The sequence below is a fragment of the Elephas maximus genome, chromosome 17 (genome assembly GCF_024166365.1).
Source record: "Elephas maximus indicus isolate mEleMax1 chromosome 17, mEleMax1 primary haplotype, whole genome shotgun sequence".
Classification (NCBI taxonomy): Eukaryota; Metazoa; Chordata; class Mammalia; order Proboscidea; family Elephantidae; genus Elephas; species Elephas maximus.
Genome location: NC_064835.1, coordinates 48,408,450 through 48,433,429, shown reverse-complemented (window position 1 = coordinate 48,433,429; position 24,980 = coordinate 48,408,450). Strand labels below are relative to the sequence as shown.

At 45.2% G+C, this 24,980-nt stretch overlaps 1 protein-coding gene across 1 annotated transcript in view; it reads right to left on the bottom strand.

The window, feature by feature from the left end:
• POLR1A (RNA polymerase I subunit A) overlaps positions 1-24,980 on the bottom strand; it is an 82,036-nt gene that overhangs the window by 55,105 nt on the left and 1,951 nt on the right. The window contains exons 3-12 of the mRNA XM_049856755.1: positions 24,529-24,678; positions 15,946-16,053; positions 14,637-14,722; positions 14,420-14,523; positions 9,070-9,162; positions 7,805-7,910; positions 7,345-7,507; positions 4,303-4,473; positions 4,064-4,186; positions 1,779-2,009 (exon numbers count right to left, since the gene is read on the bottom strand). Of these exons, the coding sequence (XP_049712712.1) occupies positions 1,779-2,009; positions 4,064-4,186; positions 4,303-4,473; positions 7,345-7,507; positions 7,805-7,910; positions 9,070-9,162; positions 14,420-14,523; positions 14,637-14,722; positions 15,946-16,053; positions 24,529-24,678 (1,335 nt within the window). The remainder of the gene's footprint in view (positions 1-1,778; positions 2,010-4,063; positions 4,187-4,302; positions 4,474-7,344; positions 7,508-7,804; positions 7,911-9,069; positions 9,163-14,419; positions 14,524-14,636; positions 14,723-15,945; positions 16,054-24,528; positions 24,679-24,980) is intronic.

Below are 24,980 nucleotides of genomic sequence, written 5' to 3'. Positions count from 1 at the left end.
AAGGTCCAAACCCATCTCCTTCCACAGCACCCCCATTCTCCCATGCTGTAAACCATGCTTTTGTTTCATTTCTTCTCTAGAGAAGACACCCAATTTGTTGCCGAGTCCCATTGGCTGCCCCTTCGAAAGGCCCTGCCATCATCCTTGGCTGCCCTGAAGCCCTCAAGGTGGCAGCACACTGCCTGGCTCACAACTGCCTCCTGCTGGCTCCAAACTCTCCCTGCCTGCCCACCTGCACGTCCCTCAAACACAAGTCTTCTTAAGCATCACGTGCACACAGCCACTCTCCTCCGTCACTGCACCCTGTTGTGTCTGCCACCCCACCCAGCAGCGGACAAAGTATTCACTCTCTCATTACTGGTGGTCTCCCCCACCTTACTCCAAACTCCAGGACAGGAGGGACCACGCCCGTGGCGGCTGGCAAAGCCCCAGCATGTGGCAGGCACTCTACTTCCTGATCCCACGCTCCTCTCCCCCTCGATTTACATCTCAGGGTTTTCTACTGAGCTAACATAGAGACCACTTCACATCTTTGTCCTGAGTTAACATGAAGATTATTTCATGTTTGTCTCACTTCACCAAATGGATTAAGTGAAAACACACTTTGATTTCTCTTCTATCTCTCACAGAGCTCCTAGCAAAACGCCAGGCACTTAAGGAAGGCGGAGCAATCCTATGAGTCTGAACACAGATTCAGTGCACTCTAAAGGAACTGGACAGGTGACTCACCTGTGTCTGCAGGTGCCCCTTCCACCATGTTACTGCTCTCCCTCAGGACAAGGGAGATGGGTGAAGGATAATAAGAACAAATGGTCCTCGCAACAACTGTTCTTTCTTTTCCTCTCTGTTCTTCTCTAAAGCCCCTACAAGCTGACAGAACCTTTGTAGAGCTTGCACTCATAGCTAAAGAAGACCTAGTCATGAGGCACAGATGTGTCAGAGGACAAGGAGGGGGCCACAAAGTACAGCTGGGCTAGAGAGAAAAAAAACAGTGAATCCTCCCAACTCTGGGCACCTCGCTAAGTTACACCCAAATCAAATCCATGTCATTCCATCTCTTGCCTGGTTAGGTTTCATTTACCACTCCCCTCCCAGCAGGAAAGGCTATTATTTAATAAAGACACATACACTGTCACTCCACACTACTAAACAATCATGGTATTCTTTCCGCCTGAGCCCAGAAAAAGCCTCAAGATCCCTTAACACAGCACTCCACAACCACTAGAACCGCCTGAAATGGAAGCGTTAGGTGAAACCAGTCGGTCTTTGGTTATCACTGACAGAGCACTCCCTTCCTGTAGGGCCACTCTTCTCAACTTCAGCGTGCTCCAGAATCTGGAGAGCTTGTTACAACACAGACCTTGGGTCCACTCCCAGGGAGAGATGGGGGTGACCTGCATTTCTTAGCTCTAGGGCTGCTGCTGACAGGACCTGAGGACCACCCTTTGAGCAGCTCCGTTCAAAGGTGCGTGCTCCCTGCCCCAGGACCACGGCTGAGTTACAACTGAGCAGCATCTGCTGACCTCCAGATGCATACCCAGCACTGTGCTACACGGTGTGGACTGGGCAAATGAAACACTCCTCATGGTCTCAAGTCCCTGGAGCTCAGGCTCCAGCTGGGAGACAAGGTATCCAGAGAATACCTACAGGTGGGGGTGATTCCTCCTAGGGGTAAAGGCACAGCTCACACTGCACTGTGTCCACACTCATGCGAGCAACAGCCAGCGGCCAGCAGACATGATGACTAAGGCCCCTGGCCAAACCCGCCCTCTACTCACAATTTTTGTCCCTTGGGGTTTGGGAGCCCCTGTGGCTGGTGTCAGGAGCTGTTTGGCCACAGCTTCTCGCTGGGTGAGGTCTGAGGCACTCAGGGCTGTACGACTGCCGTCCTCATTGATGACCATGGAGGCTCCCGGGTGCACGTTGGGGCCATTGATGACTGCCTGTCTCAGTTCCTGAACGTTCCAGGGGGTGACTGGCTGAGGGTAGGTCAGTTTTGTGGCAAATACCTGGAAAAGAAGAATGGGTGTGAAAATTCAGGGTGGGCAGAAAAAAGGACTATGGACCCCAAATCTGCCTCAACAGGCTGGGTGACTTTTTCCTCAGATGTTGAGAAGCTAATGTAGCCAAGGTGCTTCAGTGAGTAAAGCAGTATCCTGCCTGCCTTCTCCACAGAGCCATTTCCTGGGACTCGCCCTGTAACGGAATAGAGATTGAGCCCCCTCTCCTAGCTGTCAGTCTGAGGACGGTCATTTCAGCGTTGCGGTTTACACATTAGAATTTTTAACCCATTCTAAAACTTCATTATTTTCTCATCTGCTAATAAATTCAAAGTCCTCAAAGAAAGAAACACAACATGGCATGCTAGCTTGCCCTCCAACACCTCCACACCCTCCCCCACCCCAGCAGATATCGTTAATCGATAGCGGCACTTTCCTGGAGCCCAGATGTGGCGTCAGAATATCTTAACAGCTCTGGCAACTGCTGCCATCTAAGTGGCACTTGAGATGAAATGGATTTGCTCTCCCGATACATGAGAAAATGCAGAGTGCTCCAATCAACAGCAAACCTCAGCTCCCTGGTTAAATGAATCCTGAAGACACTGAACATTATAAACACCCTGATGATTCAAAATGCACATCAATACATCTGACTCTGAGAAGCCCTACATAAAGGAGCTTGCTTAACATTTCTCAGGTCTCTGCTCAGATGGCACTTTATGAGAGGCCTTCCCTGGCCACCTCTGTCCTGCGCTCCTCGCCCCTGACTGCTCTGCTTTTGGCTGAGCCCCTTATCCCCGTCTGACAAGTATTCTGTGCTTGCACATGTCACACCGGAGCATAAGCATCATGAGGGGACACTAGGCTCTGGTTCGCTGCTGGGCCTCTGGCTTATTCTCCACACTTACTTGAGCCCTTTTGCTTCCGTAACCCCTGTGGACAGGGTTACATGGGAGAGGTGTGCTAACGGGACCAAGGGGCAGCTCTGTGTGCTCCACTCTAACATTCCAGGCAACCACGGCCCTGAGACCACAGGCAGGTTGGAGGTGGGTCGACAAGGGACAAACCATTACTTAATGAATCCAGATCTAAGAAAGAGGCGCAGCACCTGGGGAGGCAGTCCTAAAGGTCTCTTCCAAAGTTGGGGACACACTAGGCACTGTGAAGTCAGAGTCAACAGGGACAGCTCCTGCCCTCTGTCCAGAGAAAGCACCACACAGGCCCCGGACCTCTCCTCCCAGGGCCTCTGAGAGAAATGGCTCAGACACAGTAAGTAACTTTGCCACAAGACCCAGCTTTCTGATGGTTCCCGGAAGGAAGCAGGCATAAGCTAAAGCACTGACTCTTGGCCCCCAGTGTGCCACAGCCCTGCCCAGGAAGCCCAAGCGTGCCGGGAGGGGAGCAGCGGGCACCAGGGAGGCAGCTGGAACCCTTCAGCTGTGCTCCTTATACCATTCCCTGAGGAGAGGCTCCACAGAGGAAATTAAACCGCCTTCACTTATTGACCTCCAGGCCCATTAAGGAGGAAGCCAATTAAAGAGCCACTGCTAATGAAAGCCACGACTTGAACTGGGTGGGGAGGGAAGGGAATGGGAAAAGGAGGCTGCTCCCTGAGGAAGCACTAATGGTGAACAGGGCGGGCCGCTACCCCCAGGGAATGGGCAACAGATGACACGCACACGCCTCCCCTATGGGGGCTTGCCCCTTCCTCTCCCTGTCAACCCAGGGCACACACTCCTGATGCCAGCAGGTACACGGACTAAAACCCCCCTTGCCCTGTTCCTTTTCTCTGTCAAGTATTCAGCTCGACTAAAAAGGTTTAGAGACAGGCAGGATAAAGGTAGGCAGGGATCTGGGACACCCTTCCATCAGCTCCCCTGTGCCCTGAGATGTGGGCAGGTGTTCAGCAGGTCACAGCCTGGAAGGTGAGCGGTGCCACCACACAGCCTCAAGCCTCATCCAAAGGGCTGGGCTTATCCAGGAGGCAGGTGCTGTCACCTCCCAGGCCACACGATCTGCTGCCAACCTTCCTCCCCAACCCTCCACGGCCTACCCCCACACACCATGGGAATTCCAATCTCGTTGGTGTTGATGTACATGTCTGGGCAGATGACGGAGCGGGCTGCGTAGTCTACTCGCTTCCCCATCATGTGCTTTCGGAACAGGCCGTCCTTCTTTTCCAGAATCTTTATGGGGAAAAAAGTCCATATAAAGCATTTAAGAAAAAAAGGCTTAAAATACATTTATCATTTTGTCTTTTCTCCCCCTCCAACCAGGTCCTGGAAACCAATCTGACGTTCACCTGTCTAATGCCAGGGTACTTTTCCATCATTAATTTGTCCATTTCACTATCAAACACAATATTGACATGGCTCTGAAGGCGAATCCAGATGTTGTACAGCTTGTCTGTGAGGGACTGGCCTGGAAGGATACTTAAAAAGGAGCGGTCCATAACAATCGAAGAGTCTTTTTCCTGTGAAGACACAAGACAGAAAACAGGCACGAGGGGAAAACGCTGAGAAAAGCCATGCTGGGGTTTCTTTCTTTCTCCTGCTAGCTCTGACAAATGCTGAGCACCGAGTTTACCTTTGCAAAAGTGCTAACAACACAGCCCTGTAATTGGGCACCACAAACTACCAGCCCCCACTACATGTTTTCTAGCCTGTACCTTTCCTACAGTGAAATGAACTCAAATTTATAAACAGGCTTCTTTACTACGGCAACTTAATGGGCCCTAGTGGCACAACGGTTAACATGCTCGTTTGCTGACTGAATGGCTGGTGGTTTGAACCCACCAGCCACTCTGTGGGAGAAAGATGGGGCAGTGCTTCCCTAAACATTACAGCCTTGGAAATCCTATGGGGCGGTTCTATTCTGTCCTGTATGGTTGCTATGAGTTGGAACTGATTCAACGGCAATGGGTTTTTGGTTAAGGCAACCCTCGGGGTCCTTCCCGCATCAAGTACTTTTGTTATGACACTTTGTTATCCTGCCAGATAACTGATTCTCATGAGGAATTTAACTTCTATTTATGGTTTTACAAAAACTTGACCCAAAACCAAAAAAACCAAACCCAGTGCCATCGAGCTGATTCCGACTCATAGCGATCCTATAGGGCAGAGTAGTACTGCCCCATAGAGTTTCCAAGGAGCACCTGGCGGATTCGAACTGCCGACCCTTTGGTTAGCAGCTTTAGCACTTAACCACTACGCCACCAGGGTTTCCACTTGGCCCAAAGCACTTATAAAAATGCACGTGGAACAATTTCTTAAAAGGAAGATTTGTCATAAGATGTGTTACGTCATAATCAAGACAGGGATACCCAATTAGGCTATATGTCAAGCTACTGGCTGATCTTGAAGCCTCCCCAGAATATCCAACCAATCCTTTTTATTATTTCTGCCCCTGGCTGTCTCCCCATTTCCCACCCAGCAGACAGAGACAGTGCCCTGAAGCTGCCTTAAAGCACCACGTACTGAGTGGGTCCTACAGGCTGGCATGACACAAAGAGACAGACAGATGGTCCCAAGTCCTCTGTGTGGGTCACATGAGAAGAGACCAATGCGTTGGATGGGGAGGGGGTGAGGCGGCAGGAGATGCAGACAATGAAAATGCTGCAAGAATCCTTAGTGATGACGTGAGCTTGTCTTCAACTCTGAGGAACAGAAGGGTCTTCCTGAGTTATAGGGAGAACAGATTTATTTCTGCAGGTAATGTTAGGGCCCCTCTCTGATGGAGGGGGCCCCCGTCTGCTGGAGGAGCCTCACAGGGAGAGATGGTCACCTGCATGATGGCGTTACCTGGCTCAGGGCCACATGATTTTTGGTGAAATGAGTCCGCTAATGGGACCTTGACCCCGGCTCACGAACGCACTCCCCGTGCTCGTAACAGTGCCTGGCTCACTCCAGGATCCTGATGCACGTGAGGGCTGCCATGAGAAGGGAATGTGGGGAGCAAGTGGGCAAAGAAGTAAGAACATGCCTGTTAATCAGAAGCAAAGTGGGCATTGTGGCTTCTGGTAGGAATCTGAAAGGATGCTGTTTGTTTCTGCACTGACTGCACTGCTTTTTTTGATGAAGGGCTGCCTTGTTTTCAAAGGATATCAAGATAAAATTCTCAGTCTTGGTCACTTGGTCTATGCTAGAGCCCTTCCTCCCAAACTGGACTAGAACCTGCATATGGCAGGTTCCTCTTATACTAAGAGGTCACACACTGATTCTATATTGGCAGATCAGAATGCTTCAGCAAAACCAAAGAAAGCCTCCAGGAGAATGGCTAGGTAACCCAGAGTGCAAGTGTCCTGGAGAGACAGTGGCGCCACCCAGTGGTGGGCCTGGCTCACAGCTGAACTGGCCCAACAGCTGGGAGTTTGAGAGCCCGACTATATACTCAAGGCAGGGGACAGTCCTTCCTATTTGCATCCAGAGGGCATCTTAGACCTTCTCTCAGCAAGCTTTCTGAGTGCCTGATTCACCTCTATATCCACTAAAGACCTAGCACAGAGCCTAGCATACTCGGGCTCAGCAAATGTCTGCTGAAAGGGAAAATGGAATTCAGCTCCACCATTTTACAAAAGAGAAGAAAGCCAAGGCCCCAAACCTGACATTCCTAGTCTGAGATATTCCCACTCTACAACACTGCCATCCTGATTCCAATGCTGGAGAGCTTAACAAGCCAAAATTAGAGCTGGGCCACAGGCTCTAATGCTGTAGCCCAGGAGGGAGGATTCTCAGAGTCTGAGGGAGATACCTAGCTCTGTCTAGAGCTGGGCAGGTGGCCCGAAACAGTCTGTGTAAAATCTTGCCACAAACCACATCCATTACAGACTACTCCAAGACAGTACAATGATCCAACCAAGGTAACCGGCACGGTTGTCAGGGGGAGAACCCAGACCTTGCTATGCTCAGTCCCACACTTTCCCCCAACACATTAACCTGTTGTTAGATGCCATCAAGTCAACCCTGACTCATGGTGACCCCATGCACAGTGGGATCAGGCCCCTGGGATCAGGGTTTCTGTTGGCTGATTTTCAGAAACAGACAGCCAGGTCTTTCTTCCTAGTCTTAGCCTGGAAGCTCTGCTGAAATCTATCCAGCATGATAGGAACCACAAGCCTCCAGTGACAGATGGGTGGTTATTGCGCTTGAAGCGCACTGACCAGGAGTCAGGCCTTGGTGTCCTGCACAGGTCCCCCTACACCCCCAGCTCACACTAAGGGTGCCGCCAGCTATACTGAACATCTCCCTCAGCATCTCCCAGTGCACACGGTCTTCTGTACACCACATTGCATGGAGGCAGAACTAAATGAGTGTGCTAATGACGCTAGCACCAGGGCAGTCCTGACCTCATCTGTGGCAGGTGCTGCCACCTCGTATGGCAGCTTCTGTTCTTGGGCCATCAATGCCAGAAGCTTCCGGATCAGAACTATGTCCTTCATGACAGCCTGCAAGTTCACCGTCTGGCCATTGGTAAACATCTGGTCCCCCAGGCGACTGACCGGACGGTACCTGCAGGTGAACACATGTAATTAAAGAATGTTTAAAGTGACAGAAGGGTCTCGTTCTTCATCCTCTCACTCATCACTACGACAAGCAACTCACACTCCACCATGCTCAAAAAACAGCCAACATTCCTATCACACTCAGGACAAACAGGACAGGAAAGTATCCCCACTCCCTGAAGCCAGGACAGGAACTGCTGCTTTACATCTCCGTGCTCTTCACCCTTCCATCCCCTCCTAAGGTCATTATTCAATCACTCAGTCAACCCTCCTCAGGTGGAATAACTTCATTAAAGGGCATTACCTTGAGGGTGGCACCACTAAGAAGTCTAGAAAGAACATACTGGGATTGAATCTGGACTCCATGCCAACATCTTCCAGTCCCAAAAAAAGGTAATTCAGAAAGAATCCTGTGTTCAAAACAAACCCGAAGTACTGCTTAGACCTAAGGGAATGGAACGATGACCCCAGATAATACTAAGAGTGGAAACAATACAGGACAGTATGAAGGATAAGTTCACATTTCTCTTTTTAAAAAATAACAACCAAAAAACCATCCCTGCACACACGGGAGTCTTTATGCAGGTACGAAGGTGGCTTATAAAAACAGGCCGCGCAGGGATGACAGCACCTACCCCAGTGTCTGAGACGGGCAAGGATGGAAATAACCTTTCACTTATTTCTCATTGCCATCCTGGACTCAAAAATAAAAACAAAACAAACCCACTAAGCAATTATTACTTTGGTGTTTATAAAAACTATACTTGAAACAAAGAAAAAAAAGTTAGCCTTCTTAAAAAAAACAACAAAGCCCTTCCACCTGAGTGCTGCACAGGAGGGGATCTTTTGTGAATCAAAGTTATGTTCTGAGGCCTAAAAAAAATGTCACAGAGAAAACGAGTAACATGCGCTCGGGCCTGATGCAGAAACACTAACTGAGGTGCTTTCTTTTCTGATGTCACTCATCCCTTTAACAAGGTCTTCAGTTCTAAATGCTTACACAGTGGTTAGATTCAGGGTTCCAGAATACTCTCTGAGAGGGTGGGCAACATAACGGCTTGAATATGCAGCACAGATTTTGTCACACGTTCAAAGGGAATGGGGAGTTCCTTTTCTTTTTAGGGAACTGAAATATAAGAAAATTATAATTCCTAATTTTTTTTTTTTTTTTAAAGAAAGGCCAAATTACTGTTTATTCCTTGATTCACAAAACGAATCACTGTAAAAACCTATAAAAAGGCTATTGTTTACAGGCATTTAGAATAAGGTGAGTTATACTAAGCCTTCTAGAAATGGCAAACTGTTAAGCAAGGCCCACTGTTAGCTGTAATTTAATGACCAAGCTCAGTTACAAAAATCAGTGTGTTCACAGTGCTGGGTATAAAACCCCACCCCACTGATGTGTCAATGATAATGTACCCTCAAGTCTGCTCCAAGCCTATGGACTGATTTCATGGAAGGTCTACAACAATCACAACTTTAAGAGAATAAAACTTATGAGGCACAGTAAAGGAGTCCAAGAAATTAAAGGGGAAGACAAAGAGCTATTTCTTTAGGCTGGTACAGCACCTTCGTTCTCCCAGAGGGTGATGAGGTGTTCTCGGGCACTGGTGGGTGTCAAGTATCCTCGTTTTCCCAGCTGAGCATCCTCAATGCCTGGAGCTAAAGAGGGGAATCAAAGCACAATCCATCAATAACAGACACTCCTTCTTAATGGCATCTATCGCCCCACCCTGCCAGCCTGCAATGCGACCACAAAACCAGTCTCTAGGACAGCGTCTTCCCAGTCCTGGATTCTTCCCCCCCATCTAATTTCTAAGGCAATCGAAGTATATAGATATTGTATAAAATCTAAAAAATAGGGTCAAAGAAAAACATCACCCACCATCATATTAACTATCATCACTTTTATACATTCTTTTGCAGTCCTTTCTTTATACGTGTGCATTTTATGTATCTCATAATCTTAAGCATGCAAGTGTCCTGACCACTACTTAGCTTCTCACTTAGCATCTCGTGAGCATTCCTGCTTATTGATACATAGCTATCACCTGGTCATTTTTAATGGCTGCATAACATTCAACTGAGGGGACATTTCCAAATTTATTTAACTACATCATACAGCTGGACATTTGAGCGGATTACAATTTTTTGTTACTACAAGTGAGACTATGAGAAACATCTATATGCACATGGTTTTTTCCAGAAAAAGTTCACAGATGTACATTTATAACGTGTATGGACATTTTTATGGGTAAAAGCATATTCTACTCCTTTCTACAAAGACCATAGTGTTGTTATACTCAAAGTGAGTGAGAAAATCAGACTTAGGTTCCCATTCAGGGGGTGCGGGTCCTGGCAATTACCAAAGAAACCAAACCCGCTGCTGTCAAGTCAATTCCAACTCATAGCGACCCTATAGGACAGGGAACTGCCCCACAGAGCTTCCAAAGAATGCTTGGTGGATTCAAACTACTGACCTTTCAGTTAGCAGCTGCAGCACTTAACCACTACGCCACCAGGGTTTCCAGGCATTTAGATGATTAAAAAAGATGATTAGTCTCAAGGGACATCTAGCTCAATTGGCATAATCTATAAAGAAAATGTTCTACATCTGACTGCGGTGAGTAGCAACTGGGTTCTTAAAAGCCTGTGAGCGGGCATCTAAGATATATTTACTGGTCCCACCCCAGCTGGTGCAAAGGAGAATGAAGATCAAAGACACAAGGGAAACATTAGCCCAAAGGACTAATGGGCCACAACTACCACAACCTCCACCTGACTGAGCCCTGAACAAGTAGATGGTCCCTGGCTATCACCACTGACTGCTCTGACAGAGACCACAATAGAGGGTCCCGGACAAAGCTGGAGAAAAATGTAGAACAAAATTCAAACTCACCGGAAAAAAAAAAAAAAAGGACCAGACTTACTGGTCTGACAGAGACTGGAGAAATTACAAGAGTATGGCCCCAGGACACCCTATACCGAAGTCACTCCTGAGGTTCACTCTAAAGTCAAAGACCAGACAGGTCAACAGGGCCAATAATAACACATGTGAAAGGCGTGCTTCATAGTTCAATCATGTATATGAGACTAAATGGGCACACCAGCCCAAAAGCAAAGACGAGAAGGCAGGAAGGGACAGGAAAACCGGACAAATGGAAACGGGGAAACTGCGGTGGAGAAGGGGAGAGTGTTGACACATTGTGGGGTTGGCAACCAATGTCACAAAACAACTTGTGCATTAACTGTTTAAAGAGAAACTAATATGTAAACTTCCACCTAAATCGCAATTCAAAAAATAAATAAATACAAGACAATTAGGCCATGTAACCCTCTAAGTTCAAAACTATCAACCTTTTCTGGGATGCACTCACTAAAATGAAGCATTGCTAAATTTCCCCTTTTTAAGTACTTATCAGGGCAGGAACTATACTTTGACTGTGTTCCTAGTACCTAAAAGTGTCTAGTACACAACAGATGTTAAATAAATGTTCATTAGATTGAATACGGAGCCCTGGTGACAGAGTGGTTAAGTGCTAACCAAAAGGCTGGTAGTTCAAATCCACCAGATGCATCTTGGAAACCCTATGGGGCAGTTCTACTCTTGTCCTATAGGGTCGCTGTGAATTGGAATCAACTCAATGGCAACGGGTTTGGGTTTTTTTTTTAGTTTGAATATGGATGTTTTCTAAGGTAATTTTTACTTAAGAACCCCACTTTTTTTGTCTTTTTCTACACTTTTAAAATCAAGCTTCGATCTACCTACAGTTCTTTGATGAGTTACCATCTGCAGAGGGTATGTCACCACGAGTTTTTAGAGGAACCTTCACCACAGATGGACCAGAACTGATTTAACTAGCGACCAGTACCGCTTACCGTCAAGTTGACCCTGACTCATGGTGACTCCATGTGTGTCAGGGTAGAACTGTGCTCCACTGGGTTTTCAATGGCTAATTTTTTGGAAGCTTTTTTGGAAGCACCAGGGCTCTGGGTGTACTCAAACCTCCAACCTCAGTTAGCAGCCAAGCGTGTTAACCTTTTGCACGACCCAGGGACTCCATTTATTTAACTACTCTCTAATAATAGACATTTAAGTCAATCCTGATTTTAAACTACTTAAACGATACTTCAGGTGTTTAAACAATTCCTTAAAATAAATTCCGAGAAGTGGAATTGATGGGTTAATAAGTAATTCTTAATTTTCAATTTTGATACTTACAAAGGCAAAGCATTTTAACAAGTTAATGCAACTGAAGGAAACCTCGGTGTACAACAAAGAGCGCCTTTGACGCTCAGGGTAGACCACAACATTAGAAAGCTATGTATACTCCGGGGGTAAACGCAGACTCCATTAACCTAATGAACGATTTTGCAGGTATTTCTCAAAATAAACATCTGAACTTTCTCTTAATAAACAGGTCTGAAAGGGTGAGGAAGATGGTTGAATCTGGCAACGCTCACCAGTATCTGCTAGTAAGTGAGGTTCCCCACCACAGTATAATCCTGGAGCAGACAGACTGGAGCTGCTCATTCGCAGGATTTTTGAGTCAGAAGAGACCTGAGGGATGCCACCTCTTCACACAGCTGCACCTTCCTCACAACCTACAAAACCGACATCTTCCTGGGATGGGATATCAGAGAATCTCTAACCGGCATTTCATTCAGCTGTGAAGAGGTGCCATTTGAAAAAAGGGTTTAGAGACCGATTAACTTGGGGAAGATTGGATCACAGTGGGTGTGTCTGGGGTGAAAGGATTCTCGTAGTTGGTTAAAACGTGAATGTACGTGGTGGGCCCCCAGAGTACCCTGGGGTATGAGCAGCATGTCACATGCTCATGGTGCTCCTCATGGGCGCAACCAGTCCATGGGGACCATTCAGCACTGGCCTCACCTTCTTGCTCCCTTTGGTACCAGGAGCGTGGCGTGACCCAGGCTCAGAATGCTCGCCTGCTGATCTGTGTCGCCTAATCCTCCCGAGAGTAGAGGCCTGGTCTCCATCCTGGTGCCACATGCACGATCCTTGGCACAGTGAGGGCCCAACAGATAAATGTTTGCTAAGTACTTAAAACCCAATCCTGGAACCCTTTAAGACTTAATTCCTTCATTTCTACCCATTTTTGCTTGTTTGTCTACTTGTTTCTAATGCACAGACCTCCGGTTGACACCATGATATTCTCAGAGCCACGGCGAAAGACTACTTCAGAAGACTAAGTTTGGCAAAGACACTGAAAGACTACTCAATTGCTAGACATTTACCCCAAAGAAACAGTTACCTTCTAGAATTCTGACCATCTTTGTTCTCAACCTGCAAACATTTTCTGGGGCATCCTAAGGGCTAGAGCAGCAATTTCCCAGCTGGTGTTAAGGGTAACTTGTTTTGAGGGCTATTTATGGGTGAGGGCAGGAAAATCCAGGTCTTGGGTAGTGCAAATGGTTTGTGCCCAACTACTAACCTAAAGCAAAGGCTGGCAGTTTGAACCCACCCAGCAGTGCCATGGAAGAAAGGCGTTGCCAATCAGCTTCTACAAAGCAGTACAGCCAAGAAAACCCTACGAAGCAGTTCTACTCTGCGTACATGAGGTCGCTATGAGTTGGAATTGATTTGATGGCAACGTGTTTGGTTTTTTGGTAGGAAAATCCACCCTTATAGTTAAATTGTTAAGCATTCAACAGAATTAAACAGGTTTTCTAAATGTAGCATGGAATCCTGGATTAGATTCTACAGCATAAAAATGACATTACTGGAAAAGCTGGTGAAATTCAAATAAAGTCTGTGGTTTAGTTAAAAATACTGTGTGAAAGCTAACTTCTTAGTTTTGACAAACACACCATGGGAATGTAAGATGCAGTAGCACAAGCTCAGTAGGGATGTGGAAACTCACCGTACATCTTTCCAACTCTTTAAAAAATCTAAAATTATTCCAAAACGAGAGGTTTATTTAAAAAGTAATAATAAACTGGCTTATTTACTACAGGCCTCCCCAGAGTCTTCAACATAAATGGTACATTCATCTCAAGGAAGGGAACGTATTTGCTCGCCTTATCTGACCCAGAATCCATACTCCCAGGCTGTAGGATAAGGTTTGGTAATATTATGCTGTGGGTTTTCACACATGTAAAGTTCCTCAACTCTGAACAACAGGATGTCTTTCCCACTCTGTAGAGTTAGAGGCCAAAGCTTAAAGAAGTGACCTGATGAGATCTGAATAAGGACCAGAGCCAGGTGTCAACCACAGGCTGTGCTTTTTCTATCCTAGCACACTGATTGTATAATAAAAAATAAACAATTCACATCTACAGAGCACATTACCGCATAGCAAGCACTGATCTTAGTGCTTCACAGAGAATATCTTATTCAATACTTGCCACTTCAAAGTTAAAAATAAAAACTTTAAACAACCACATAACTACAAAAAAAGTTCTCTGAAATTTTTTCCCAACTACCCCTGGGGGTGGAGCAGCGCTGAAAAGAGGGGGACACTCTGCCTCCAGGGATCTGGGTGGATGGCCAGGAGCAGCCTGGAGGAGGTTCCAAGGTTCACTGAATTCTTGATGTTTTTCTTAAAAATTCACCTACGTTTTACTCCACTGAAATCTTAATGTGTTTTACAATAAAATGTTCCTAAATATTTGCCAAGTAAATGTCTTAGCTTCTTCCTCAAAAATCTGTCAGAAAAACCGCCACTTGAGGAAAGAAGCACCTGGCTCAGCCATGGTACCCCATGATGCAATAGAGCCCAATCCACAAGCCCTCCTATGGGCGAGGCCTGGGCTGGGCATGCACCAGGATCCCCTCCAGCCCTGTGAGGCCACAAATGCATGGCTGAGAAACGTGTCGTCAAGAAGGACCAGTATTCCCAAGATCTGGGACATATTCAATGGCCAAGGAGCCCCTTCCTTGGCCCTTTCTGCTTACCCGGGGTCTCTGCGTCCTTCTGGTTACTTTTCTTGTGTGCTATGGCTGGATACGTGATTGTCAGTTTGCTGTTGTGCTCCTTACGGACAACTGACCGCCCGGTCCTTCGCACAAGCACCACAGGGATTGAGGAGTAAAATGAAACAAAAAAGAGCTGTGAGTGACTGTGACCAGATGCCTCACCCGGGGAGAGGGAAAGGCAGGAGCCCCTACTCACTTGCAGTGGGGACACCGCTTAGCACTCATGTGTGTCTTCCAGAAGTGGGCAACGAGCTTGCTCCTGCTCTCACAGACATTCTTCACCTGTTGAAAAAAAGGGAAAGAACCTCGGAGTGTCATTTTGGAGTGAATCCAGTATGTATTCATTTTGGGTTTTCGCCTTTTTTTCCCCAGAAAATTTTAAACAAAAGCTTCTAAAGAACCATACTATAGCCCAGCTCTGCCAGTTACCTGCCTATTTAACCCAGAATCTATATTCTCAAGCTCTGGAATAAGGTTTGGTATAATAAAATGACCTCTTTAAGCCTTAAGTTTCCTTACTGATAGTAGGGAATAAGAAATGGTAACCACATCACAAAGTTGTCAGTAAGATAAAGCGACGACCAATGTAGTGCGGCTTAGAAGACATTCAGCACTCAAGAAACACTAGTTACTTTTCTTTAAAGCAAACCTCTCTGGAAGCTGCTGCAGCCGCCCGCTGGCCCTCAGATGAACCTCAGGGTTCTGAGGTTGTGAGGCCCGTATCTACAGTTGCGCCACAAATGGGTCGATGACAGGCTGCAAATGAGAGCCCCCCGGGCAGCTTCAGTAACATACACTCGAGCTCTTGTTGGGTGCATCAACCCAGATCTAATCCAGACCAATTAAATTGGACTTTCTGGTGTGAAGCCTGGGCAAGAAATTTCAAGATGAGCCTCAGGTTGAAGAGGCTCCTGGGTGTTACAAGTGGTTTGAGATCAACTGCTAACCTAAAGGTTGGTGGTTTGAACCCACTCTGTGGCTCCGTGGAAGGAAGACCCAGCAAACTGCTTCCGTAAAGATTACAGGCAAGAAAACCCTATGCAGCAGTTCTATTCTGTAACACATGAGGTCGTCATGAGTCAGAGGCCAACTAGACAGCTGCTAACAACAACTGCAGCTGATTGTCTATCTCATTTATTCATCAAGTAAGTCAATACACGTTTGCTATGGGGAACAGGGTGTAACAGCAGTGGTTGAGTACTAGAGAAGAAAGAAGAACAGGACAAAGGACGCCGTTCTCACAGTGAGTCTGCGTGCCTGAACCTGCTGGACGCTACACCCAGACCGCCTATTTCTCCTTATCTTCTCGTTGGTCCTACAGGCAGTAATCAGACACAAGGAAATGGGCTTGGGGAAGGTTATATAACTTATAAGAGGCAGAGTTGGAATTCATATTCAGGTCTGCTTTAGGAAGTCAAAAGCATCTGCAGATGACAGTGCAGAGGGAATAACAATCACGTTAACAACAACAGTGTGAGGAGAAGGGAGAGATCGGGGCAACTCACGTGTGCTCCCTGGGGTCCCAGGAGGTTGTTCTGTACGATTTTGGCTGTGTATTGTTCTAACTCCTCCTGAATTTCGAAGGCAGAAGGATCAGAGTTTTCTTCCAGAAACTGAAAAGCAGAGAAGAAAACCATATTGTTGCAGCAAGTTAAGTGTCTGCTTGGCAGTGCCACTGGGGCCAGCCCCCGAAGGGCGGAGAACTTAGCATGACGGGAAGAGAAGGACATCTCACAGCCGCTGTGCTGCATTTTCAAAACACAGGCAACAGCACTGTTAAAATAACAAACAAAGGAAGAATAACCTGTTTCCAATGATGGTGGACTGGGTTATGCAGACCAAACCTAAAACTGAAAAAAAAAAAAACAAGATAAAAAAAAAATTTAAATCTTTTTAAAACCCTTAACCACAACCTGTCCGTCATGGTGGAACCTATACCATAGGTATTTCAAATACCAACAGGGTCACCCATGGTGAACAGGTTTCAGTGGAGCTTCCAGGCTAAGACAACAGGAAGAAAGGCCTGGCGATCTACGTCCAAAAATTAGCCAATGAAAATCCTACAGATTACAACAGAACACTGCCTAACTCGCTTGCTTTGGGCACGTCTTCTTTAGTTCAGAGTAGCTCCTCAGTCTTTAAAGACACTGACATCTTGGAAGATTACACGCTTTGTAAGTTTTACGCAATACCCTTCAATTTGGTTACATCTGATGCTTCCTCATGGTCAGATCCCACTAATGCATCTTGGGCAGGAATAATGCAAAAATGATGCTGGGCTCTGCTCCCCACATCCTGCTAGGTAATGCACAATTCCCATCTGTCCCCTCAGGTGATGCTCATCTTGACCACTTGATAAGACGGTGACTACCAGACCTTACTGTAAAGTTACATTCTTCCTCTGTAATTAATAAAGATCCTGCCTGTGGGGTGTACTTGGAAACTATGTAAGTAGTCTGTTTCTTAAACTTTGAGGTCATTCATTCTCCCATTCGTTTCAGTCTGAACTCATGGATTTCACAGATCCCTACTTTATTCGACGGTTTACAATCCATCACTATCATTACTTGATGCTCAAGTTGCCACAGACTCGGCCAGTGGAGCTGTTCAAGCCAGTTCCTGTGTCCTTTTGACATTCCCCATCATACTTCAAGCACTTCTTTATTACCCAGCACACAACAGTCCAGGGTCACCTTGTGTTTCCCCTGCCCTAGACTCAGCCATTTCTCCAAGGAGTGCTTCTAGTGGAAAACGATACTGAGAAGGTAAGATCAGGGCCCTACGTGTGCTCAGTGCTACCACTGCTCCAAGCCCCTCTCGGGGACAGAGCCAGGGAATATTTGCATACATGAGCGTACACATACACGTCACACTGATACTTTAATTCCGTTCCAACACCACAGGATCAATTCTTGTTTTCCCTCTTTGACATCGTCTCTGCTAGTGTCAATGTTGGCCCCCGCCATCTTTAATAAATGTACCTATTTATAAATGTGACTGCTCTCACATGACGGCCACCTCCTCCTCGGCACAAACGCCTCACCTGCCCCGGGCTCATACCCATACTAGGCTGCTCTCCTCTTGGTCCCCCTCTTCACTCTACTCGGCCTCTGACACCTCATGCTAGGTCACCCTGCACAGACACCCTCCGGGGCTGTACAGTTAACTTTATCTCAAGAATGTGGTCTTCTAAATAACCCAATTAAAAAATGGACAAAGAATATGAACAGGCACTTCGCTAAAGAAGACATTCAGGCCGCTAACAGATATGTGAGGAAATGCTCACGATCATTAGCCATTAGAGGAACGCAAATCAAAACTACAATGAGATTCCATCTCACTCCAACAAGGCTGGCATTAATCCAAAAAACACATAATAATAAATGTTGGAGAGGTTGTGGAGCGACTAAAACACTTATACACTGCTGGTGGGAATGTAAAGTGGTACAAACACTTTGGAATCAACTTGGTGCTTCCTTAAAGAACTAGAAATAGAACTACCATAAAACCCCCACCCAGTGCCAACAATCCAGCAATCCCACTCCTTGGAATATATCCTGCAAAAATAACAGCCTTTACATGAACAGATATACGCACACCATGTCCACTGCAGCACTGCTTACGATGGCAAAAAGTTGGAAGCAACCAAGGTGCCCATCAGTGGATGAATGGATAAATAAAAGATGGTATATGCACACAATGGAATACTATGCATCAATAAAGAACAATGTTGAATCCATGAAACATTTCATAACATGGAGAAATCCGGAAAACATTACGCTGAGTGAAATCAGTCAATTACAAAAGCTCAAATGTTGTATAAGACCACTATTATAAAAACTGGAGGAACAGTTTAAACAGAGAAGAAAATATTCTTTGATGGTTAAGGGGGGGAGGGAGGGAGGGAGGGAGGGAGAGGGATATTCACTAATTAGACAGTAAATAAGTTTTATTTTAGGTGAAGGTAAAGACAATACGCAATACAGGAGAGGTCAACACAAATGGACTAAACCAAAAGGAAAGAAGTTTCCTGAGGAAACCAAACGCTTCAAAGGCCAGCATAGCAGGGACGCGGGTTTGAAGACCACAGTTTCAGGGCACACCTAAGTCAACTGGCATAATAAAACCTATTAAGAAAACACTCTGCATCCCACTTTGGAGAGTGGCATCTGGGGTCTTAAACGCTAGCAAGCAGCCATCTAAGATGCATCAATTGGTCTCAACCCACCTGGAGCAAGGAAGAATGACAAACACCAAAGACACAAGATAATTATGAGCCTAAGAGACCGAAAACCCACTGCCTTCAAGTCGATTCCGACTCATAGCGACCCTGTAGGACAGAGTAGAACTGCCCCATAGAGTTTCCAAGGAGTACCTGGTGGATTCGAATTGCCGACCTTTTGGTTAGTAGCCGTAGCACTTAACCACTACGCCACCAGGGTTTCCAAGAGATGGAAAGGACCACATAAACCAGAGACTACATCAGCCTGGGACCAGAGGAACTAGATGGTGCCGGGCCACAACCAATGACTGCCCTGACAGTGAACTCAACAGAGAAACCCTGAGGCAGCAGAAAACCAGTGGGATGCAGACCCCCAAATTCTCATAAAAAGACCAGACTTAATGATCAGACTGGGACCGGAGGGACCCCGGAGGCCATGGTCCCCAGACCTTCTGTTAGCCCAAGACAGGAACTATTCCCAAAGCTAACTCTTCAGACAGGGATTGGACTGGAATGAGGGATGAAAAATGATACCAGTGAAGAATGAGCTTCTTGGATCAAGTAAACAAAAGACTATGTTGGCATCTCCTGTCTGGAGGGGAGATGAGAGGGCAGAGGTGGCCAGAAACTACGCAAATGGACACGAGGAGAGAGAGCCGAGGGAAGAACTGTGCTATCTCACTAGTGGAAGAGCAATTAGGAGTGTATGGCAAGGTGTATGTAAATTTTTGTATGAGAGACTGACCTGATTTGTAAACTTTCATTTGAAGCACAATAAAAATTAATTAAAATGAAACAACAACAAAAAAAATGTGATCTTCATCCTTGGTTCCTAAGTCAATGGAATTTCCCAAGTGACTGAAGTGTCTTTGTCTTCCATGAGGGCCCTACACCACACCTGAGGATTCATGCTTAGGAGGCAACTCAGGTTGGATGTGGGCTGGCTATGCCAGAAAGACCCACCGTGAGGGGAACAGGGCACTGTTCAACTATGTAGGCAACGATTCGTTCAATCATGCTACGAAATGAAACGCCAAGAAAAATTCTGGATGCTGAAACTCAGGTGATCATCCTGGTTGGTTAAAGACATTGAGAGGGAACAGGTCCCTTGGGACATGGAAGCTCTGAGCTGGGAATCCTCCCTGTCCTGGCACTGTGTGTTATATTCATTTACAGCGAAAACTGTGAAAGCCAGAACTTCACGGGAATGTCTTGTTTTTCTGGGTCTTGAAAATTCTCTGCCTTTGACAGGGTGCAGTCTTACCACTTTTCTTTAGCTCTTTTTAGTGGAAAATACTTGAGTTTTCCTTCTCTGACAGTGTCTGCCTTACACAAGTTCCTGCTTTCACAGGTTCTACCTCATATCCTTTTTGTGTGTATGTAGTAAAAACACGTAACAAAACATCGGCCATTTCAACACTTTCCATGTGTCTGACTCGGTGACACTCACTACGTTCCCAGGTCGTGCACCCATCACCACCATCCACTTCCACGTTTTTCCAACATCCTCAGCAGAAACCTGGTGCTCCTAAGGCCTGTTTCTATCCTTTTTGCTGTAATAAAATGTTCTGTGGGTCATCCTAGCGAATTACTGAACGCGAGGGGGTGGCGGGAGACCCAGAATTTGTAGCCAGTAGGTCAAAAGTAAGGATGTCATGGGAACCCCTAAACTTACAGCTAATGTCTAAAGTCTTGAGCAGACATGGCAGCCTGGAGGACTGTGCCCTTTGACTTGTAAGATCTGACGGGTTAGCTCCAATGGTTAGGGTTAGAACAAAGACTGCATCTGTAGCTGGTATCAAAGACGACATTCAGAGTTAGAATGTGTGCCGGGAAAAGACGCACAGAAAAAGAGACAAACCCAGACCCAGACCCCATACCCTCTCAGCTACCTTGGGCTCTCACACCCTGTGCCAAGTCTTCGTCCTTGCATGAGTACCCTCATCCTGTCTGACACCCTGCTTCCAAGAATGGTGAGCTAGATTATTCAGTGGCACAGTGATTTAAGTGTCTGGCTGCTAACTGAAAGGTTGGTGGTTCGAAGTCATGCAACAGCTCTGTCGGAGACACACAGGGACACCTCCTCAGCCGGCTCAGGCTGCCTCCCCAGGGTGGGACGCTCGCCCATCGGATGTTGCCCTCTCCCGCTGGACCCGACACCTGGCATCGGGCCATGCCTCTGTGTACTGCCCACCTTGCGCCTTTGAGAACTGCATTCAGGGAGGAGAAAGGGAGGAGAGAGGGTGAGAGGTTTCCGTTCACAGCAAGAAACAAGACAAGGATGCCAGTACTGCTTCAACACGGTAACACAGATCCTAGCTAGCAAAATAAGGCAAGGGAAAGAAACAACAAGTATAACGTTTGGGAAGAAAGAAAATGCGATTTTTCACAGAGGACACGATGGTGTTGAAAATCCAAAAGAATCTACAGACAAAATGGTAGAACTGATGAAAAAATTCTGCAAAATCAATATACAAAAACTGATAAGCCAATAAACAGGAAATGAAACTTAAACAAGCTATTTATAATAGCACCAGAAAATCTCAAGCAATTACTAAGTACAAAAAGAAAGATGTCTTTACGATACAGAGACCTGGTGGTCACCACCTTACCCAGGTAATGAAATTGAGCATTACCAAGAGTGGAAAAACCTGACATCATATACCTCCCAATACGATGAAATATGAAGTGTCCTATGTCATCTAAGGTTTGCATTGGCTAATTCTCAAAAGCAGATCACCAGACCTTACTTCCTGACTTGTCTTAGTCTGGAAGCTCCACTGAAACCTGTGCACCATCGGTGACCCTACTGGTGTGTATGATACTGGTAGCATAGCTTTCAGCATCGGAGCAACACGCAAGCCACTACAGTGCAGCAAGCTTTCTGACAGCTGGTGGTAAATTACTATAACGAAATGTAAAATAGCATAGGGTAAAGTATAAGGATTATATAATTATAACGATGTGTGCAAAGACTTAAGAGTTACAAAACCAAAAGGGAAGAACACAATAGCCATTTCTCAAGCTGAAAAGAACTGAAGAGAAAACTCAATCCTCAAGTTGCAATACTGAAGGATTTGAAGGTAAAAAACTGAATGATGCAGAGAGCATCAAAAGATGGAAGGCATCAGAAGAAGGAAATGATAAAGATCAGAGCAGAGAAAAATGAAATAGAAAACAGAAAAACAATAGAAAGAATCAACAAGACTAGAAGTTGGTTCTTTGAGAGGATCAATAAAATTGACAAACCACTGGCCAAATTGAGAGAGGAAAAATAACGAGAAGATGCAAATAACCAAAATGAGAAATGAGATGGGTGACATTACAACAGAACCAGGTGAGATAAAAAGAATCGTAACAGAATATTATGAAAAATTGTACTACAAAAAAAAATTGAAAACCTAGAATGGACAAATTTCTAGAAACACACTACCTACTTAAACTAACACAAATAGAGACAGAAAATCTAAATAGACCCATAACATAAGAAAAATCAAACTTGTCATATAAAAACTCCCAGCAAAAAAAAAAAAAAACACCCCAGCCCAGACAGCCTAACTGGAATTCTACCAAACATTTAGAGAAGAGTTGATACTAATTCTATTTAACTGCTCCAGGACACAGAAAAGAAGGAATACTCCCAAACTCATTCTAGGAAGCCAGCATAACCCTGATACCAAAGCCAGGCAAAGACACCACTACAAAAGAAAATTACAGACCGATATCCTTCATGAATATAGATGCAAAAATTTTAACAAAAGTCTAGCCAATAGAATTCATCACATCAAAAAAATAATACATCGTGATCAAGCAGGATTCATACCAGGGATGCACGGATGGCTCACCATTAGAAAATTAAGTCACCACATAAATAAAACAAAAGAATCACATGGTCATGATCATCTCAATCTACACAAGAAAGGCATTTGATAAAATCCAAAACCTTTCTTGATAAAAACTCTCAGGAAAATAGGAAGGCACTGTGAAAAAAAAGACTCCAGAAATTGATGGAATAGGAATCAAGATGCTTCAACAGATGCAGTGCCGGAAACTCTTAACCTGTCTATGCCAAGAAATTGCAAAGACAGCTACCTGGTCAACTGACTGGAAGAGACCCACATTCATGCCCATTCCAATAAAAGGCAACCAAATGGAATGCAGAAATTACCAAACAATATCATTAATATCAAATGCTAGCAAAATTTTGCCGAAGATAATTAAGAAACAGCGGTAGTCATACATTGACAGGAAACTGCCAGAAGTTCAAGCTGGATTCAGAAAAGGATGTGGAACGAGGGCTAGCACTGCTGATATCAGATGTATCTTGGCCAAAAGCAGAGAATGCCAGAAAGATGTTCACCTGTGTTTTATCAACTATATGAAGGCATTTGACTGGGGGGATAATAACGTATTACAGGTAATATCGTGAATAATGAGAATCCCAAAACACTTAAATTGTGCTCATGCAGAACCTGTATGGGGACCAAGAAGCAATGATTTGAACAGAGCAAGGGGATACTGCATGGTTTAAAATTGGAAAAGGCATGGAGCAGGGTTGTATTCTTTCACCTTACTTATTCAATCTATACACTGAACAAATAATCTGAGAAGCTGGAATATCTGAAGGACGTGGCATCAGGACCGGAGGAAGACTCATTAACAACCTGAAATATGCACGTGACATCACCTTCCTCACTGAAAGTGAAGACAACCTGAAACACTTGCTGGTGAAGGCAAAACAGTACAGCCTTCAGTATGGATTACATCTGAATAAAAAGACAAAAATCCTTAAAACTGGGCTAATAACACCATGATAAATGGTGAAGAAGCAGAAGCTGTCAAGGGTTTCATTCTTCTTTGATCAATAATCAATGGCCATGGAAGCAGCAATCAAGAAATCAAATGATGTACCACCCTGAGCAAATCTGCTGCAAAAGACCTCTTCAAAACGTAAAAAAAAGGAAAGACGTCGCTTTGATGACTAAGGTGTGCCTGACCCAGGCCATGGTATTTTCAATTGCCTCATACACATGTGAAAGCCGGACAATGAAAAATGAAGACTGAAGAAGAACTGATGCATTCAAATTGTTGTGCTGGCAAAGAATACTGCATATACCACTGTATGCCAGAGGACTGAACAAATCTGTCCTGGAAGTACAACCAGAATGCTCCTTAGAAGGATGGAGAGACTTCATCTTGCTTCCTTTGGACATGTCATCAGGAGGAACCAATTGCTAGAGAAACACACCATGTTTGGTAGAGGGTCAGCAAAAACGAGGATGCCCTCAATGAGATGAACAGACAGTACCTGCAGTAATGGGCTCAAACACAGCAACAATTGTGAGAATGGCACAGGACTGGACAACAGTTTGTTCTTTCATACATAAAGTATGTGAAATCATAACCAACTCTATGGCACCTAACAATAATTATTAACTAACAGCATCGGTTACATTGTACTCATGCCAATACGTGAATTTAAGGAAGAAATCATTAGACAAATCCAGAATGTGAGAAATCTTACAACTGCCACTGAGTCTTCAAAACAGGCACTATCATGAAAAAGAGAAAAAGGGGGATGGTTCTAGATTCAAAGAGACCAAATATCCTTGATTGGATCCTAGGTCCAAGTTGGGCGAGGGAGGAAGCCAAATGATGTGTACAATGGTATTCCAATGTTGTTTTGAGTAACATTTCTTCAATTACTCTTCCAGCTTCATGGTTTCACACATACCTACTGTTGTCCAATTATAACGTACAAAGATCAAACACACTGGTGGTGTCAGGATGGCAATTCTCAAGGACAACATATAAACATCTCTTGTTCCCCATCACTCCGGTTTCCATGACTGTCACTACCACCTACCCTGCTCAGAATGTGCTCAAGTTCGTAGACTGCTTGCAGGGCTCCAACTTCTAGAACCTTCAGCTGGCAGACTAAGAGGTGAACCACAGCCCGGGGGCAAGTCAGCATGTGACAGTTTAAACAGGAGCCCCGGAGCAGCAGGTAGAGTTTCTGAAAAGGGGGAATAAAAAAAAAAAAAAAAAAGAGGAACATTTGAAAGAAATACAAGTCATGGTGATTTTAAATATATTTAAATTTTTCATTTTTAGGTAATAGAAGCAGCCTATTCTTTTAAGGATTCTACTTCAGCCTATATGCTTAAAAAGGTTTTCTTGGTCCCAAATATTGCATTAATATTCCCCTTTATTTTTTCTAATAGCTTTATTTTAATTCATTAAAATTTTGAAAATTTTACATATTGGTGTATGGTCCAAGGTGGGGAACTACCTCTATTCCATTGAAAGTGTCTAAAA